The 21374-nt window shown below is 41.4% G+C and overlaps 1 protein-coding gene across 3 annotated transcripts in view; it reads left to right on the top strand.

Annotated features, from left to right (window-relative positions):
* hibadha (3-hydroxyisobutyrate dehydrogenase a) overlaps positions 1–21374 on the top strand; it is a 23377-nt gene extending 2003 nt beyond the window's left edge. For 2 of the 3 annotated variants that reach the window (XM_030740587.1, XM_030740586.1), the window contains exons 2-8: positions 349–509; positions 670–779; positions 905–1026; positions 12829–12962; positions 14903–14979; positions 19533–19689; positions 20014–21374. In XM_030740587.1, coding sequence (XP_030596447.1) covers positions 354–509; positions 670–779; positions 905–1026; positions 12829–12962; positions 14903–14979; positions 19533–19689; positions 20014–20172 — 915 coding nt within the window. In that variant the 5' untranslated portion in view covers positions 349–353 and the 3' untranslated portion in view covers positions 20173–21374. The remainder of the gene's footprint in view (positions 1–348; positions 510–669; positions 780–904; positions 1027–12828; positions 12963–14902; positions 14980–19532; positions 19690–20013) is intronic. The other variant, XM_030740588.1, reaches the window with a different exon arrangement.

Here is a 21374-nt window from a genome sequence, read left to right as displayed (position 1 = left end):
GGCCTAATCCTGTTGTTGCGGTCTGTTTGGTTTGCTGCCAGTTTCCATTGTGTTTAACATCTCTTAACCTGTCTGGAGCTTGGCTAAGCTAGAAGTGGTTAATAGCCTGGCTAGACTTACTAAGATCTGAGATGTTTTTGTCCAGTCTAATTAGTTAATTTGTTCCTGGAAAAATGTTTTTATTTTATTTTTTTTGGCCACAGTTATTTTACACTTCAGTTTGAACTGACAGCTGTTAGTCATGGGGAAGTTTCTACAGCACTACTTACAGTAGGAAGCAGTCTTGTCTTCATTCAGATTTATTTGAATTGCTCTGGATTTCAGCTAAGTGTTGTTCTCTTCCATCAGTGTCAATGCGATCAATGGCCTCAAAGACACCAGTTGGGTTTATTGGTCTGGGAAACATGGGCAGTCCCATGGCCAAAAACCTGTTAAAAAATGGTTATCCTGTCATTGCTACCGATGTCTTCCCTCAATCTTGCAAGGAGCTGCAGGACATTGGTGCCCAGGTAACCCACTGTCATTAACACATTGCATTTATGCATGTGAACCCTTACTTGTAGAGTAATTTAGAGCTTCTCTTTAAAGAACAAACTGCGTGACAGTCGACAGGCTGTCATTAAATCAAGTTTGATATTCTGTGTTAATGATGAGTCTGATGGTATTCAGGTCGTGGACTCTCCGGCAGAGGTTGCAGAGAAAGCAGACCGCATCATCACAATGTTACCTTCTAGTCCCAACGTCATAGAAGTCTACACAGGTCCAAATGGCATCCTCAAGTAAGAAACTTTATCAGTCTCTGCGATTTCTGTGACGCTCATGTAGCTTCTCCCTGTATTTTTAAAATCTAGAAATCTGCCCACTGTACTCATTGTGTTAATGCTTTCTCTCTTTCTCTGTGTAGGAAAGTGAAGAAGGGGACGTTGTTAATTGACTCCTCCACAATTGATCCTGCTGTCTCCAGAGAAATGGCAGTTGCTGCAGAGAAGAAGGGTGCTGTGTTCATGGATGCCCCAGTGTCAGGAGGTATTGTCTAACAAAGTATTAGTAAGCAAGGACACCTCAGCTGTTTTTTTTTTAATTCTGCAAAGTCTTTTCCTTGATATATGTGTTTGTGATTTGCTCATTTTTGCTTTGAATTACATAAAGAAAATGAGAGAAATTAGTTGGCATTGTGAAATTCAGAATTCAACTGCACCAACCATGGTATTAGGCCTGTGACCCTTCAACTTTAGTTCTGAACTGTCTCTTTTGTATATCTAAACTATTGGACCTTTTGGGTTAATGCTCAGACACGGGTTGTAATTACTGAGCGGGCCAGCCAGTAGGTGCCCTCTTGAGGTTTTTATTGCTGCTTTTGACCGGGGGTCTTAAAGGCAAGGTTAAGGTTTTAAGTCCTCATTATGTTGGCGCTGTCTGCTTGTGACAGTTTCTTGACAGAGCACAGGATCGCCAGTCGTCCTTAATGGGCTGAGCCGCAGTGGAGAATCCCATGTCAGGGCTTTTCATGTTGATGGAGCCGTAATGGCGGGTATCCCATGTTAGTGCCTTTCATGTCAGATAAAGAGTCATAAAGAAGAGAGAAACTGCCCTCACATGGAGGGCAGGAGAAGCGGGGGAGAGGAAGATAAGACATGAAGGAGATACATTGCAGTAAAACTGTCCATCTTTCTCAGTCGCTATATCTTTGTCTCTTTCCGTTTTTCACATACACAACCACGCAGTTCTTTTGATTCAGGTATGCAGTTAAGGTTTTCAACATGCTGACACTCCTGCACATTAGACTGCAAACTCTGATCATGGTCTCTTGCCTTTTTATTACACAATCTTTAATTCGTAGACACTGAAACTCCCGCGCTCTCTCCCATGCAAACATAGACTTAGCCCATTTCGGCATGTTTGCCAGCTGGCGTCTGCAGAACAGAACGACTGCAGTCAGTGAGATCAGAGCCTTAAGCCTGTTACTCTGCCTTAACGCATACACTGTTTAAATACTATAGACACTGCACAGTATTTGTGTGCAGTCCTCTGTTAAGGTTCTGCCTCTCCCGTCTCCTTCCTAGGCCTCTTTAACTAGCCTTAGATGACCAATGATTTACCTGCTACCTAGTTGGTCTCTGCAGCTAGACACTCTTTGCTCACTTGCACCTGTCTGTCCAATGTCACGTAAGACATTCATAAGTCATATCCATAAATGCAGATAGTTAATTTAGTGCACAGTGCCAGTAGAAAAGTAATAAAAAATACATTTTTGATAATAAATTATAATTCTGATCCATTTTATTCATGCATTTGCAGAGGATAGTCCTCTGCCAAGGCGAATGCCTTATCTTGCAGCTTTAAGAAAGTAATCCAGATCCACTACAAAATGAATGTCCTTCCTTTACTCACTCTTTACCTTCCCACAAAGTTTCATGAAACTCAGTTGGGTAGTTTTTGAATAACTGTAATGACAAACTGCACCTTTGCTTTGACAGAAAATTTACTGCATCCAACTCCTGCAATGTAAGGATTTCTGGTTTCCTCTCATATTGTAAATGGCATATCTTCGGTCTGAGACATTCATGTCCTCCTTGAACTAATGTGTGATGCTTGGTGGTGTGGCCAAGTCAATTTTTGTAAAGGCAGGTTGTGAAAGAGTGTCCCGGTGACAACATGGTAACAAATTTCAGAGAGCTTAAACCCCCCCCCCCCCCCCCCCCCCCCCCCCCCCCCCCCCCCCCCCCCCCCCCCCCCCCCCCCCCCCCCCCCCCCCCCCCCCCCCCCCCCCCCCCCCTTCCCCGCCCCCGCCCCCCAAAAGCCCTGTTTTACACATCTCTGGGCAGCTACATGCTCTGTTACAACCAGGAGATGGCACCCTACCCAAACAGGGCACTGTCATACTCTTGAGGGGAGTGTGTGTGCGTGTGTGTGCGTGTGTGTGTGTGTGTGTGTGTGTTTGGGAAACTTGTGGATTGCATCAGCTTTGTTCTATGACTAATTAGTTAAAATTAGTTATATTAATGCAGTATTAGTACTGAGTGTTAGTATAAGTGAAAGTAATATGGTGAAAATATGTCATCTCATTTAAAAAAAATACGTCTTGTTACAACTTGATAGAAGGTATCAGTATAATTAAAGTAAAGCACATCTTTCGCTGCTATTTATCATTGAATATCACTAATATCGTGCTGTCATTTGAATGTGTTTGATCACACTGACTTAAGGGCAAAGTATTATCCAGTCAGAACCGGTTCAGTTTTTCTCTGAGCACAGACTTGCCGTGATCTGCTGCACTCTTAAACTTTTGCAGACATAGCCTGCTCTTTTTGTGGTTTCAGCATTGTTTTTATTTTTAATGTAGAATTTCTTTTGATATAAAATAAATCCCTTTGTGTGCTGTGCGAGGTGGCTTTTTTTTTTTTTTTTTTTTTTTTTTTAAACACAGAAATGTGTGTTTGTATGTTGTGTGCGTCACTAGAGGTTTGGCAGGCAAGCGTGGGATCTGAATTGCACAGTCATAACCCTTCTTAAAAAGCACAGTCAAAAAACTTTCACTTTCTTCTCATGGGCATCCTGCTGGCTTCCAATCTAACACATTGACCAACATCTTGGCTTTAGCCCTGCACTAGCCAGCTGTGTCCTGGTACACACACACACACACACACACACACACACACACACACACACACACAGTATTGCAATGTCTAAATGTCTTCCCTGCAATATCTGAACAGTTTTTTTTGTATAGATGCACTTATATTAACTTAGACGCTGGTTTTTCAGGCATTCTGATGTTTGCTTGTGCACACACAACACACTTCTATCACTGTCTGCAGTCATTAAAAGCATCCGCCTGCAAAGTTGACCCACAACAAAACAAGCTCTGATGTCACAGGCCAAGGGTGTTGGCAGAGCGATGGCAAAAATAGGAGGTCTGGCTGACAAGCGGCAGGTCGTTAGCAGTAATTACCCAGAATGCCTGTGTTTGTGTCTGTGTGCCCATGGTGGGCTGCCACATTGCTAACGGACGATGGTTTTAAAAAGGCCCTAAAAACCTTTCATTGTGTTTTTCCCAGTACTGGGAAAGTCAGCTGTCGGTGCAAATGAAAGCAAGAGGCAGCCTAGCTGCTGTGGGACCTTAGGAATTCAGGCTAATGTTGCTTGTTTGCGAGGTCTTATAATTTTCAGCTAACTACCTATTTAGGCTGAGTCTCAACACCACTCTAATCATATCCATACCACATCAACTCAACTTTAGCTTTGCAATGTGTCATTTGCTGACAGTTTGAACGTCATCCTGCAGCCTGTAGGAGCTTGTTCAAGCCAAGGCTGGAGCTAGTTTGTTCATCAGTCAACACTTCCAATCCACAAGGGCTTCTTCCAAAAGATCAGCTTTAACCGTGGGTTAAACTATGGTTTCCACAAATAATAAAACAGAGAAAGTAGGATAATTATGATTATTAGCATTTATTGGTTTACCTTTTGTTGAAAACTTTTTCAAGCTGTGGATGCGAGCATGCAGACAAATAGTCAGTGTGTCCAAACATTTGACTAGTACTGTATATCAAATTAGCACAATATTTCACTGTGCATCTTTGAAGCAAACATAGACCAGAACAGTTACAAATGAAATCCTAGCTGACTCACCTTTCGTTGTGTCAACAGTTCAGTAACAAGTGAGCAAACTCAAGTGCCTGATGAAGACTGATACAGCTGAAAACTCGGGAAAAGCTGGCAAATGGACCTTTGTTGTAATTGTTTTGTCAAATTGTAACACTAATTTTTTTATTTCCTCTTATTCCATCTATTCAAGACCTTCATTTTGAAAGACTTTACCAGTCACATTGTGTTTGTTGTAGCAAGAGTAGATATGTGGTACTTACAAACATTAATTTTTTTTGCCACATGCTTATCATAAAGTATGGACCGTATTGTTTCTTGTCACTAAAGCTTTGCTGGAAATCACTCACTAACGAAGTTATTAATTGACTAGTGCAATCACCAAAAACAGTTTTGAAAATTGATTGCAAAGGCAACTTTTCAAATAAAATTACCAGTTTTCATTGCAATTGCCCAGTCTAATTTAGATCTGGAACACACTGGAATTGTTATATTGCACTATTGACTGGTGTGTTGATTCATTACAGTACATCTTTGAAAGGCTTACACTTGTGTGTCCATGTGTGGCTTTTTTTCAGCTTTGTACACTATATATTTATTTGTGTATATATTTAGTGTTGTATTTTTGCATACATTTGGACAAACTGACAAAAGTGAAGTAGTGTGACATGGTGTGCTATGTAGCAAATTCTTTTTTGTCGTGGACACAGATTAAGACTTGCGTCTCTCATTAGACCAATCTAAATGTTTTCGTGAAACCTAATCCAGTCTGTGAATAGAATTATTTAAGAAGATGAACCTGAAGGTTAGTGACGACTCTGACACTGAGTTGAGGAATCAGGTTGGACAGGCATGGGGTTGTGCTGTTGCAGTCTGTCATGGCTAACCAGTACTAGAGAGTGGCCATTGTCCAAAGACTAGATTAGCATAACAAGCGTCTTGCTGACAGGTCCTTGTGACATGGAGGGGGAGTGAGGGGTGTGTGTAGGGTAGTAAAGTGGCCAGGCAGGGTGATGATGACGATGATGGAGGGGTGGTGATGTGGGGGTTCTAGCCCATGCTCCAGATGGAGATAGACCCACAGCAGCTGGGGGACTGGTTCTCACAGCTCTGCCCCTGTGTCATCTGCTGTGGATGCGAGCGTGCAGACAAATAGTCAGCTGGTGAATACGTCATACAAAAAGTCTTTGTCCCTCAAATGTAGCCCAAACCCCACACTGCATGTCACTCATCTTAAAGTGAATCACTGTTGTGTCTGTATTAAACTCTGTGTGTATTTGTTTCTGCCTGCTAACAGCCTAATTGAGGATCATTATTAACTTGCTCTGTCCTAGATGAGTCTCATTGGGCCAGGGAAAGGATTGATTGTGGCTCTCTCTTGCTCGCTTCATTCTGCCACTTACCATTGACCAGGTGCTCCCCTCTGGAAAAGAGCAGTTACTGATGATGATGATAATAATGATGATGATGATAACGAAGGCTGACCTGGTGGTCAGTGGACAGACGTTGCAAACCAAACTCTTAAGGCCGCAGTAAGTTTGTTCCCTCTTTTTCTTTTTTCTTTTTTTTCCTTTCCAAAACCCGAACTCGCTGCAGTCGCCTGCTCGCACGAGGTTCTCATGGAGTATTTGTGTGCAGAAGTGAGTTCTCATGGCATTGCGCTCGTTAAGTGGAGCTGATAAAGAGTCTGTTTTTAACGCAGCAGAGTGGCATTAGTAAAGTTGGCAGCAGAAAACTGTTGAAACGGCTGATTTTTGATGCCAGTGTGTGCGAGCGATGTGGGATAACGCACGCCCTCGTCCCGTTTCACTTATTTACTCGATGTCCGTTGTGCTTTTTTACGGGGCCTGTTTAGGGTTTTAATTTGTTTGAGAAAAAGATCTGCCCTTGGGTGTAATTATAACGGTGGATCACATGAGGCTGAGCTGTTGGCCTGTAAACAACCTACCCAACTGACTTTAACTCTAAGCAGTCAGCTCCCATTGACTTCAGGCTGTTACATTATTAAGTGTAAAATCTCTTTTCATTCTGAATTATAGATGACTGCAGCTGAGCCAGAGTAACTCTGCATGTGCATACAGTTAAAAACAAGAAAAAGTCTATTGCCAGAGTTTGTTTACACCAATTACATTCAAACATCGAAGTGTGATATGAAGTCTGGCGTATCCTTAAAGCTTTTCTGGCATTCTTACAGTAAGAGCAATTACATTATCATTTGAGGAAACTGGGTGTTTGGTGGAGCTCTAATGATATTATAGGTGTTGCTTTTGCTCCAAGTGTTTTTCCATTTAATCTCTTTGGGGTTAAAAAAAAAACCCCCCAAAAAAAAAAAAAGCTTGTGGAACGTAGTCAAATGCGTCATTCATTACCAAACACTGGGAACATCCCGTCTTGTGTGTGCATGTGTGTCTGCCATTTTGTGTTGTTTGTGTAGCCTCATATTCACAAATGTAGTTTAATTTAAACCCACCGCCAATAAAAAGTGGCTACTGGTTTACATGGGGCTCGTAACTTCGAGATGGAGCCTCAGAAGCTCCAACTGACATCTTATTGGCGGCCAACTCTGAGATCTGCACCTGCCTCTGATACACGCATACGCGCGCAGATACAGCGTGCACATGTGCACGCTTCTTCTCACTTGCTTTGTACATACACGCACCACTTCAAAAAGAGCTCAGTTTTAAAAGGTTATATGGCTGCCATGAATTGCTTTGGTTGATTCTTTCGTGTGAAATGAAAGAAGTGCTAATGAACTTAGTGTTCACTACAAACAGCCCAAACCAGAGCTGCTTCTCTGATCTCCCTTTTGCCCTCACACAACCAGTTGCAGTCTCTCATGTTGATGGTTAATGCTGTCGTCGAAGCCTGCTGTTGAGCATCTGCCCTAATGGCGTTTGATTGCTTGCTTATTAAGTTGGATTTTGGTAATGGAGGATTTGAGATAAAGGGGCTTGCATAGGCCCCCCACACACACTCAAAAAAGCACATTAAATGTCTTGCTCTTCCATCCTTTCCACAATGCTTTAAGAGACACTTTCATTCTCATTTCATTCACCCTTTTATGTTAAACTCAAAGTGAATAGTCCAGCAAGCTTCAGCGTAGTCTGAGAATATTTACTTTGGTTGAAATTGGGGAGTGGTGGCAGGCACTCACTGCTCTGTCAACCAAAACATGTCCCCTGGATGCGGATAAGAGAAAGTGACCGAGGAAGGAGGTGGTTCTGCTCCAAGGGAATTATTTCCCAGGAAAGGATTACTTACTAGTTTGCAGAGTGGCATGTTTGTCTTTATTCTCAATCTTTGGAGTATGTGAAGAGTTGGCAGTCTGTACTGTTTGTAGCACTCTGGTGTAATTATACTTTCCTTCATTTATTATTCAATATATATTTATTATAGTGTATCATAATAAACTCTTCCTTGTGGATATCTTCCTAGCATCCTCATCCTTCCTTTTACTGCCTCTACCCTGTATCTTCTATCATAGGTGCCCCCCACACACCCCCACACATACACACACCTTCTCTCCCTCCCCCTAGGGGGCGTTGTGTAGTTGTGCAGTGCTAATGATCCAGGACTGTCACTCCCGCTGGGATGGATGAGCCGGCATACCCGGCGCTCAGGAAGCCTCATTAGGATTCTTCTTTAATCCGTCTCTGACAGGACCGGCCCGAGAACGGGACGTCCTCTCACACATACACACCCACACACAATAAATACCCTATGAAAGTATATTCAACACATAGACACAATATTGGAAACACACACACACACACACACACACACACACACTTCAGCCCATGCACAAAGAAAAGACGCACTGATATCTACACAATTTATACACACAGTAACACGCACGCACACACACTATTATGCTAATGATGTGTTATTCTTCCACCAACAAGGATCTTCGATCATCCTGGTGTCACTCCTTATAGAAATCCACTACACATCATAAGAGCTTATTATGGGTGATTAGTTAATTTGAGGGAGGGATGCTGGGAGGTAAAAAGAGAAAGATCATTTTCCTTCTTTGCTGTCATTTCTACATCACTCTCTGCTCCTGCTTTTCTCTTTATCCCTCTCTCTTGCACTCTTTTGGTTCACTTGCTTTCTTTCTTTCCTTAGTGAGATATATTGATCAGCGCGTTGACTGTGTTATCAATAATGTCCTCTTTAGTCGTCTGCAAACAGTGATCTCCACTAATGAACCAGCACAGTTGTCATGCTGCTCTTTCTCTTCGTGTTTGTGTGTGTGTGCGTGTGCGTGTGTGTGTGTGTGTGTGTGCGCACATGTGTGTATTTATTAGACTCAACCTGCAACTTAAAAACTGTAAAATGGAATGAAAAAATATTAAAAGAGAAAATCATTTGAATTTTCACAACTATAATTATACTTGTGTTTTGTTTTTGTTTTTTTTCATCAGTTTAATGAAAATGTGAAGTAAGTTATGTGTTCTGTACTAGACTGCACTCCACACTGTTCACGGTGTGGCACTGGAGTAAAATTCGATTTGCTCTTTGAGACTAAAAAAACGGAGCTGTTCTGCCATTAAATATATATACACTTAGTTACATCAACTTCAGTCAACTATCCTGAAAATAACTGAAATAAATAAGGTGACATAAAATAGCAAGACGGAAAATAAATCTATCATGTCTGTGGACCATATGTGTGTATGATTGGTGTGTGTGGCGGCCGTATGTTGAGCGCATGTTAGCCGTGGTCCTTATGCAGCTGCTGCAGCGTGGGCTTTGGGCTTCATTATGTGGCCCTAATGACCTTCTGACAGCTCATCACTGACATACACATGCACAGACACACACATACAATGTAGTGGCATGATCATATATGTGACAACAGCACAGCCAATTAAAGAAGAAGGAGAAGGGAAAAGCTATTTGGGCAATGGAAATTTACAATAAATCTCCTCTCCTTTCCTTTCCTTGCCTCTGCAATGATATCTTACAATGAGATTTCAGCTGTTTTGTCCCCAGTAATTCCCTTTTAATTATTAACACCGACATTATTAGGCTTTCACTGTTAAGTGGCCTTTCATTAAAGGTGGATGGCACCCATAAAGAGATTTGAACTACATATCCCCACTCTTCTCTTTCGGCTTAGCTTCTTTCCTTCTTACAGAAAAAAAAAAAAGATTTTTTTTCATGCTGCACCATTCTCATCTTTTTTTTTTTTTTTTAATCTATACTGCTAGAGCTTGTTTTCTTTTTATGGTACAGGTTTCATAATTTAAACTGTCTGGGTTGTTAAAGTCACTGTTATCTCAGATATACACCCAAGATGTCCTTTAGCATCGGTCCATTGACGACGTCACAACGAAGTGGGTCTCACATCCAACTTTGGGATTGGACAGTGTATATTTGAGATGTAACAATTTGGTGTCCTGTGATGAATGATTGAAATTCGTCATGCCGCCACAAACGCGCCTTTTGACGGAAAACCAAAAGCTTCACAATTTAACTTTGTCAGGTTCTTTAGATTGAATCCAAATCTGTAGGAGTTATTTAAAGTATAAGGCCTGAAAATTGAGATAACTGCCTCACTGAAAAGAAACCCCAAATCAGAGCATTGCTACAGCAATATTCTACAAAAATTTTGACAATTTTGAGGGCCCACTTGTCTAGAACGAGTTGTTAAAATACGAGGCCTGAAAATGACAACTTAAATTCAAAATGGCTGACTGCCTGTTGGGTTTGGGTATGAGTACAAGAGACTTTTTTGCTCATCTCATGTTACACAAGCCTGCAAAATTTCAGACACACAGATGAAACGTAGCCCCGGGGCTGATGTGTTGAAATTTTCTGTGGTTTTCCATTGAATAAAGGCCAAAATTGGTGTGTTGCTAAGGCAACACCATTTAATTTCTATAAAACCTTGAACAACTTTTGACGGCCCACTGGTCTAGATGATGAGTGATTTTGGTCACAGTGGATTGAACACTAGGATGAGTTTGTTCAAATGTGAGGCCTGAAAATGTTGAAAATGTTGCAAAAATCCCACTTCAATTCAAAATGGCTGATTTCCTGTTGGGTTTCGGGTGTGGCTCCAAGAGACTTTTTTGCACATGAGGAGGATATCACATGAGTCTGCAAAATTTCAGGCACACAGATGAAATGTTGTTCCGGTGCTGATTTTTATTTATTTTTTTTAAATAAATGTTCTAGGTGATGCTGTGGCACCATATTCAGTGATCAGAGCAATCAAACCTGAATGCCTCCATCATGACAACAGTGTGTGTAAAATTTCATTCACAATTTTTGCACTGAATCATCATCAAGGTCTCACATTCATTCAGACCACTTTTGAGATTGGGTAAAGTCGGGAGGAGCAGTACATCAAAGTATAAAACATGATATTTCATAATATTTCCAGTTCCCACTAGGTAGCACTCTAACTATTACAGACTATATGCAAATCAGTGTGTTCAGGGCAGGAGTCTTATCAAACCACTGAAGTTTGGTGCAGAATGGACAATGTGGCTTTAAGTTACTGCCTGACGAAATGTGATGAAACATCGAAATTCGCCATGCCCTTTGACAAAAACTCAGTTTTGAACACAATGTAACACCAACTCTTTAAGGCTTTCCTGGCTAAATTTGAGATGATTCTGCTCAACCAACTTGGAGCTGTGCCTCAAAGTGTAAAACATGACATTTCCTATTCCCACTAGGTGGCGCTGCAACTATCACTAAATAATGCCATATGGATGTTTTCAGGGGCGGATGATTATCACATGTGAGAAGTTTGGGCCAGTTTCCCTAATGTATGTGTGAATGACACATACATTATGGAAATCAAACTTTCATGGTGAATGATCGAAATTCGCCATACTGCCACCGCCACTGCTATTCGCCACTACCATGTCTGTAGTTTACGCTGACCAAATATGAAGTTGAGCCCGTCAAAAACCTAGGAGTAGTTATAAAAGTATGAGGGCTGGAAATTGCAATAATCGCCTAATGAATACAAAATGTCGGACTTCATGTTGGGTGTAGGGCATCGCTCCGAGAGGATTTCTTTTGTGCATCTTGACATGTTACATATATGTACCAAATTTCATACATGCATGTGAAACACAGTGGAGGGGCTCGAATATATAGAGCCATTTTTGAAGGGCCATGTCTGACACCATTAAAATAGTAAGAGTTTTTGGGCATGTTCGGGCCCTCAAAAAGGTGATTCATTTGTGCAAAAAAATAAGATGAGCAGATATAATAGGGCCTTTGCACTCAGTGCTCAGGCCCTAGCCAGTGAGTTAACATTATTATTTTTCATTTAATTTTTGTTAAAAGTGAAAGCCTCTTGACTAAATTTGAATTGACTATCTATTTGCATATATTAAGAATGGTTGTTATAGTGCTACCTGATTTTTTTTTTTTTTTCTGCTTTGTGTGTGTGTTTGTGTATATGTTATCCCGCCACTCAGTGTGACCCATGCTAGTCACTGAAATATACAGGGAATGGTGCCATTGCATAAGAGACTCAGACCGACTGGGTTCAGCCTACTCTGAAAAGAGGTTATTTCAGCATTAAGGACCCTGTGTAGAGGGTGGGTGTGACTCAGGGGGGGGTGAGGTTGCCTCCTACAACATGGCACGCTCCTTAAGCCATCAGGCACAGGGAGGGACGCCTAATTGAACATGATAAAGTGTAAAGTTAATTACCCCTCACGCCTGTCAGTGATACCCCCATGAGGGAGGCTAGCCTCAGGCACAGCTGCTGGTGTGCATGTGTGTCTGTGTGTGTATGTATGTGTGTACATGAAAGAGAAGGGGTGACAAGACAAAGGCAAGGGATCCCATGAGGGTTGTGCAGTGGATGATGGCAACAATCGGCTTTTAAAGATACCTCCGTCCCTCTGGTGCACAGCTACTTAACACGTCTGTCCCACTAAGGGTTTCGCATACACACGCACCAAACAGTGCACAGCTGACCTTTCAGACACAGTTGGTAGTGTTGAAAGAGTCATGTGGCTGATATATTATGTCTCATGTGTGGCAGATTCACATATTTTAGTTCAACATGTATCCATACCTAAAGTTAGAATTTCTATTCCACTTTATATTAAGTATTTCATGTTTTGTGCATGTCTGCACATTTGCATTGTACTGTTTTAAAGACCAGAGATCAACATGTTGTGTGTGTGCCTTATCAATTATGTGTTCACTACCTCAGGTAATCTTAATTTGAACATGTGGTGTGTTTAGGTGTTGGGGCTGCCAGCATGGCCAAACTGACTTTCATGGTAGGCGGAGTGGTTGAGGAGTACAATGCAGCGAAGGAGCTGCTCACCTGCATGGGAGCCAATGTTATCTACTGTGGACAGGTCGGCACTGGACAGGTAAAGAGGGATGCATAAACACAAACATTTCCCACAGGGACAACATAGGCATGGGGATGACAAATTGTTTTCAGTTTGCTAGGTTTTTTTTTTTTTTTTAAGTTTGATGCCCAATACAATGCAATGGCCAAGGTTACAAGACAGCAAGGCAAAGAATTAGCAACAGAAATGCGTAGACATTTGTGTTTACATTATCTTCCAAAATTTGAGGTAAGACCTATATATTGAGATTTACTCAAATTTGGCGTGTGGTGTGCGTGTGTGCGTGTGTGTGCGTGTGTGTGTGTGTCCTGTTGTGATCTTTGCCAAAATACGTAGTTATCAGTACATATCATAATTGCTGGAGGAAATCAAAGACTGCTTAGAACCTCTGACTAGAACTCATTACATAATAGCTGAACCAAAACGTTTTGCAACCCTTTGGCTTTGGGTTCTTTTCCATAAGTCAAACAAGACTTTACTAAACTTAATTTCACATAAGTGTCACAAGCTCCCACAAAACCTTACCTGAACACCTTAACAACATTCATTTTTCCAATTGTTTCACATTTCAGGACCATGGACAGCAAACAACGTTTAATCCAGATTTCTGACGTAAAGAAAAACAAAAGAACAAATCCTATCAACCTTATAAGTAGAATAAATAATTTTCAAATATTTTGCTGAAATTCTTACATTCCTTCTTACATTTCCATAATGTAAATGCAGAAGCTACAATTACATTATTTTTGCCAGAACTTTTCACTTTTTTTTTTTTTTTACTGAGTGTATCCTAACACTGATTTGCCCTGTTTAGTAAATCTGGCCCCGTAAATGTTACAGCATTAATAAAACATTTGTTAAACAAGCACATAACCTCTTCCAACTGATTGCAACCCAAAGCTACTACCAAATCGCTATTGATTTATTTTTAATAATGATTTATCCAGAGGAGTTCATGAAAAATAAAGAACTTTACTAAAACTTAAAATTAAATTAAAAAAATGTCAGAATGGAGTCTGAAGATACTAAGCCCATCTATTGTGGATAGACATTATTATTTACATTTTAAAAGGTAATTGATATGTTGGATTGGAAGTGCAGAGTGCAGAAAAACTTTAAGAGGACATCTCCAAGAAGATCACATGCACGTGTCATTTGTTGGCCTTAAATATATTTTTGGACTCTCATACAACTTTTGACTCTTTGATTCTTTAATCGGTGGATTGATCAGAACTCTTACATTAACTATTGTGGAATTACAGGCGTTCCGTATATAGTCATCGATTTTAACTTTAAAGCTGTTTTGTGGATAGAGGTGGGCTATTTGGAGGATTGAGATGATTCTAAATGTGGCGTTTGCATTTGAAAGCTGTTCAATCCAAAACATGTGGTTTTAGGAGCTCTCACTGCAAGTGAAATAGGCATCTTTAAGCTGCAAAAAGAAATCCTCTAGAGAGATAGCAAGAACAATAGGAGTGGTCAGATCAACAGCTTGGTACATTCTGAGGGGAAAAAAAAAGAACACACTAGTGACCTCAGCAGCATAAAACAGTCTGGACATCCACTGAGGGCAACAGTGGTGGTTGATTGCCTTCACAATATCCATCCAAGTGAAGAAGACTGCATTATTATTATCCAAGTATACAAAAGACAAGACGTTACCGGAGCAAATTCAGCGGGCTCATCGGCCTTAACAATAGAAAGGCTACGTTAGATCTAGCCAAAAAAAAAAAACAAAACTATCTGAAATGATGGAAGATGTTGCATGCTCTTGAAAAGAATATATATATATAATTAATCCAAGAATGACCATTAAAAATGTAACATTTAAAGATCAGTGGCCATAGAGGTGTCTTCACTAGTCTTGAGATTTACTGCTGTGTGTTGTTTTTGCAGACCTTACCATTTACACAAGAATTGCTTGTTTTTAATAAGTCTTTCTTTTAACACCCTTCTAGGCAGCTAAAATCTGCAACAATATGCTGCTGGCAATTGGGATGATTGGGACCGCAGAGACCATGAACCTTGGTATCAGGTATTGTAAGCAACTTCTGTGCTAAAAGATAAAATAAGAAGGAACAGTGCAATCAATGGCTTCATTTACATGGGAGAGGTTAGAGTAGAGGTAAATATCTGTGGTTTGCACTAACACGGGGATGCATAAGAGTGCACTATCAAAAGTAGATATAAATAATTTAGCCCAGCTAGAGCTGGATTTAGTTGTTTTCATGCAGCTGAATCCTCTGTGAGGTCAAATATATGTGTAAATAAACAGGGATTCAGTATGTCCAGATCCAGGTTTTCTTTTTATTGTTGAAGGATTTGAGAAAGTCAAAGAACAAGTACGAAGGAATTACAGGCAGCATATTTTGAAGCTACTACCTTTTAGCCACACATAGCCCTTAGATATAGCTGTCACAATAATAGCAATTACTACACCAGCGATATGGCTGTAACTGTAATTTACTACTACAATACAGGTTTGGAAGTGTGTGCGCGTGCATGCGTGTGCATGTGTGTGTGTAGTTTATGGGAGTGCAAAGGGGTCAGCCCTGCCCCAAGTCAGAGCCGCCTCTTCTGAAGCGAGATGGATGAGGGGGTGGAGCCACAGTGCCTGATTTACATTTGCTGATTGAGCTCTCATCAGAATCCTGCCACACCCCTGTCACTGAGCACCACCTAGAATACCCATCATTCATCATTCCTCCTCATGGCACAAAGCTAATTTTTTGGCCAGGAAGCTGCGGATGATGGGATTTGAAGACTTCTAAATTGCACTGCAGCCTCATAGGACTGGAAATCATCTGAGGACTTAAAAATTCTACAATGCTGAACTATGATCATCCCAGACCAAACCAAAGTCTGGTTTGCCTTGGTGCATTTGAGTGTAGCTTGCATACAGGAAGCCTGTATGTTTATCAGATGAGTGATATGGGAATTTATATTCTGTACTGTTTATGCATATTCCTTGTCAATAATAGACTGTTTCTTCTGTTTACTGTCTGGCTATAATGGGATTTTATGGCTTTTACAGTGTAAAATGGTATTTGCATCGTTGTTTTGTGTACGGGTGTACATGAGTGTCCATGAATTGCTCTTCGCACAGTGCAGCTGTGTTAGTGCGACTGATTTATCTGTGCTGAGACAGAGGAGGAAAATTGGCATGAGCAGTCGAACATAAATCCCCTCACTAGGCCCCTGAAATATGGAGGCATTAAGGGAGCAACACAGATTTACACATTGCCACACTTCTCCGAAGCGCATGCACAGACGCACAGATTTACATCCAGATCCACTGAAGGCAGCAGTTTTCTACCACTAGAACTTCTCACAATTCACATCATCATAATGTATTCCTATAAAAAACAGGAATACTAACTACTGCATCTCCTCACTTTGACTGTGAATTATTTTCATATCTTTGCAAGGACTGACCCATATTCAGACTTGATTGCATGGTGTGTATGTGTGTGTGTGTGTGTGTGTGTTCCAATGTTTCCCCCTCTTCTACTAGCCAATCTCTGGGGCTTTTATTAGAGGGCTTGACAAAGACTGTCATCGTTTAGAGGGAGCCCACACCCGTAAATCTCCCATGCTGCATTGCGGCCCAGCCTCTTATGCAGAAAGAGCGCTCTCTTTGGCGCACGTGTGCAGACACACACACACTGATACAGTCCAAGACAAAGGAGACTAAGCACTCACAGGCAATTTACAGGAAAACGGCAATAACATTTTATCATGTTGGACTTCGGCCTGATAGAGCTGCCCTCTTTCTTTAATATGGTGTGTGTGCGTGTGTTTCCTTACCTGTACACGGAGACAGACTCACATACACACGTGCGCGCCACACACACACACACCACACACACAACACACAAACACACGCACACACACACACGCGCACACACACAGAATTCTTTTCATGGAGCTAATTTGTTGATCTCAGATGGAGTCTCGGGCCGTCTCCAGCAGAGCGTGACGTTCTCTTAGTGCAAGGAATGGCCACGCATGACAATTATCAGCATACACACACACACTCCCATCTACACATGCAGACAGTGCTTCTGTGTATTTTCATTCCCTGCTTTTGGCTTTTCTTTCCCATCCATATTTGCTTTATATTCTTTATTTATTATTCTAATCCTTTAATTTTTTTTCTGTGGGTTTTTTATTTTTTTTTTTTGTTGCCAGCTGTAATTTCTGAAAGCAGCCAAGCAGTCAGTAAAGAGGGATGAGAAGCTGCAAAGAACAGCATAGAATAGTGGTGGAGCAGCAATGATTTTAATGATACATGTGAAGCTAAGAGGAGAGAGGAGACTGGCCCATAGGACCCTCATATGACGCTTTTACAGTTCACCTTGCAAACCTGTATGCCCGCACCCATTCATGCGTGCAAACATGCAGTCACCGATGCACAAGTAGGAACGCGTATTTGCTCCTTTGTTCTTTTTATGGGGAGAATAACAGGCAAATCAGAGTTTATAACAAGACCCTTAGAACAGAGAGACAGAAATAGGTCACCACAACATATATGAACACAACACACATCTCTCCCCTCCTTCTCCGTAGTAGTCAGATGAATTGTGAGCATATGTTCAGATGAAGATTAAACTCGGGTGATAAACGCGCTTGTGCCTCTATAAATGGATAGTAACTGCTGTGTGTGTATATGTGCTCGTTAGTTCTTTAATGACATATTAAAGGGGAACGGGCCGGGCTTCCTCTCTTGTGGCGTCAGATGAGATCGAAAAGCTAATCATAATGAAAGAGACAGTTAATATCAGCGCTCCAAATGAACTCCACCTGCTAGAGCTCCCCGCACATAAACACCCTCCCCTCTTGTTTTCATCTCCAGCTCCGTCTCTCATACCATTTTTCTTTTTTTCTTTTTAATCTGCAGCAGCATTACACAGCAGCATTTCACCGTTTGTGTCTGTTTATCCATGTCAATCTTGTTAAAGCGTGACATGTCCTCTTCTCCACGCAAATTACCGCAGGCGATGAACAACATCACTGCGTCAGCTAATAACCACAGCTGAGTGCATGTGTGCGTGTGAGCGGTTTGTCATGTGTGTCTGTGTGATGGGAGCAAGAGGGGAACTTCATTGATTTATCGTTAACAGAGGACAACAGCTCCCCGTCAGCGTCTATGGTCGCTGTAACAAACGATCTGCGCGCTCGGACGCGCTTTATTGTAGCTCAGCCAGTAACCTTTTCAGCTGCTGACCCAGAACGCAGGGAGGGGCTGCTTGCTTGTGTATGTGTGGAGAGAGTTTGGGGGGGGCAGCTTGTGCGATGTCAAACATATGTCCCCATGAGTCCTTAGACAGGGAGGTGGCAGCATGTAAGAGGGAGGAAGGGTAGAGAGGAAACAGGATGGCGAGGGATGCTTGCAGACATAAACTAAAAAAGCCATCATGAGCAAGACTGCCATTAAAAAAAAACCCCGCGCGTGCAGAACCACTTATACCACACTTCCAAAACTGTTTGTTAAAAAATTAGGGAGTCTGAGCGGACACATAAGAGATGAAGGGAAGGGGGAAGAGGGAGGGAGAGACATGGAGAGAGTGTAAATGCAATTCCTTTTCTTAATTAGTTAGTAGACACCTAATAAAACTGCAGCAGTAATGGCAGAATGAGAGCCAGGTGGAGAGAGGGAAGAAGGGAGGGTGCTGGCCTTAAGGACCTATGATAGTTTAATAGTCATATTGAGAGCAGAATAGAGTTACAGGCCTGTAAGTAACAGTAAACTGAGGCAGCCAGGACTTGATGTGGTCAGCTTTATACTGGCCTTAAAACCATTAATATGGCATGTTGAATGGCCGACACAGACTCTGTCGTTACACCCTCCCTACTCGGTTTCACTCCTTGCTTCTGTCTGTCTACCCTCTGTCTCTTTCTTTGTCTCATTTGCCTTTGGTTACTTCTTATCATAGCCTGGAGGTTTGTCCTCTTGCATATGAAAGTAGGTTGCTGCAAAATGGGGCAGCAGAACTAAGAATGTGCCTGTGTGTGTGACAGGGAGGTTTATGGCTCCCCTGTGCTGCTTAACCACTTCTCCTCCTCCACTTTCTTGAAAGAGGGATGATGAAGGATAGATGTAGTGGTAAACATCAATACTGCATTACCCAGCATTACAAAGCCTTCGGCCATTAACACTGAGGAATGGTCACAGTGAGGCATAAGGTTCATTGGGGGTCACTACAATCATCAGACACCCCCACACCCAGCTTTTGCCACATTTCTTATATCCCGGTGGTCCTCTTCATCCCAGCCTTCTGCCCCATTTCCTCCCTGTCTCTTGCATAACTCCTCTCCTCTTTTAAAGTTTTCACCTCATACTAAGATGGTAAAAATTTAAAAGCAAAAAAGAAAAGTCATTTTCTCACACTGTTTTTTTCTGAAACATATTCCAATAGCCCTATTACAGTATTTTTCTTTAAAATTACATTCATATTTAGTGTTCTTGAATTTTCTAAAAAAAAAAATGTTGTAGTTGCCAGCTTCAGACAAGGAAAACCATTTCATGTGTCAAAAGATCAAAGTCCAAAGGACTTACTGAGCTCTATCTTTTCTTTCTTTTCTCAGACTGGGTTTAGATCCCAAGCTGTTGGCAAAAATCCTAAATATGTCCTCAGGGTGTTGCTGGTCCAGCGACAAGTACAACCCCGTCCCTGGAGTAATGGACGGAGTCCCCTCTGCCAACAACTACCAGGGTGGCTTTGGAACCACATTAATGGCTAAGGTACTAAACCTGTTTTCTGGTTTTGTGTCATGTTTTGGTTTTATCATAATCAGTTCATCTGAAACTAATCAGTCTAAAATCCAAGAATTCCCTGTGAGGATTCTTAGGTTGTTGGTGACAGTGTGGATGAAGAACTCCCTTTTAACAGGAAGCGACCTCCGTAATTATTTTCTCTGTAAATCTGGTGTGTGCTCCACACATCCTAAACACTAAAATGAAGAGGTTTCTGAAAACCAGTTTTCCTAGAGCTACTCACAGGATCCATTTGTGCCTGTCTCTCTCTTTTGTGACTATCTCCCTCTTTTTTCATGTCTCTGCTTAAAGGATCTTGGTTTGGCACAAAACACTGCCACCAACACTAAGACACCCATCCCTCTGGGTTCCCTCGCCCACCAGATCTACCGAGTCATGTGCTCTCGTGGCTACGCTAATAAGGATTTCTCATCTGTGTTCCAGTTTCTCCGTGAGGAGGAAGGACAATGAATGGAAGAGCACAGCTGACTCTGCTGTTACAATGCACACAAACACACATAAGATGCACACACACACACACACACACCCCTGTGCCCCTTATCCCACTATGCTCAGGAGATACTAGGGCCTTGCACTCAATCACAGATTTGCGGCCCAGTTTGCATAACATTTCAACCCATGTCCCCTCATTACATTAGCTGAACCATATTTTCAATTTATGCTCCTCTGTCTACATGGAGGAAATCATAAAACTGACTCTGATCAGGTTTACATGTAACATTGAAAACAATATGTGGTTTTCAGGGTGATAAGTGATAACTACATTATGTAGAAGTTTAATTCTGTTTTTATGTTTGGTTAGTTCCTTTTTTCTTTTGCAGGGGGATTTGTGCTGTTTGCGTGTTACCCTGTTACCCAGATTACCTCAGCCTGTTTATATTAAACTACAGAGGTCAGAAGAAACAGTAAGGATTCACATAATGATGGAAATGTAATTCTCAGAGAATGCAGAGGTTGCTTCATACTTACAGTGCCCACATACCAGTACTACACCTAAGGTTACAAAATGTACCCACCTTTTTGGCTCACTATTTGCTGAGTTTGTTACATTTTTTTTGTTTGTTTTTTGACTGGAAGTTGGTACCATTCGGTCTTCCTGTCAGCACACATACTTTCATTTCCTCATTTCATTACTCAGTAGTTAATTAATAATTTTTTTTTGTTTTTACCTCATGAGTACTTTAAAGGTACAGTAATTTTGCTTCTGTGCTACACCATTTAAGTATTTACTCAGTTTATTGACAGGTTCTGCTCTACTGTACTGTGAAATAAATATCTGGATATTTTTGCACCATGTGCATCGCAGTGCGACGTGCTGGGCCGTTTTGATAGTTACAGAACCTCTTTGAACTTCTTTTCTCTACTGTCTATCTGCTTATTGAGCCACTGAAGTATTATTTTGTGACCAATGCTGTTTAAACGTTTTCTAATCACTACAAAATATGCTGTCAAGCACCTTCTTAAGTTCATGTTTCTCCTCTGTCGCTCCTTCTATGCGTGTATGACAATCTGTGTAAAGTCAGAGAGGAATGGTTCCTCCCTGCTGTATGTATGTTTCATATTATTATGTAGCAATGAAGAGGAATCTAAATTTACTCTCACTTTTTTTTTTTTTTTTTTGGGTAGTAAAGTTCATGAATAGTCTGCAGTTT

This window comes from Archocentrus centrarchus, chromosome 11, assembly GCF_007364275.1.
Source record: "Archocentrus centrarchus isolate MPI-CPG fArcCen1 chromosome 11, fArcCen1, whole genome shotgun sequence".
In the NCBI taxonomy this organism is placed as follows: Eukaryota; Metazoa; Chordata; class Actinopteri; order Cichliformes; family Cichlidae; genus Archocentrus; species Archocentrus centrarchus.
Note: the sequence above shows the minus strand (reverse complement) of the source record. Positions and strands in the feature narration are given on the sequence as shown.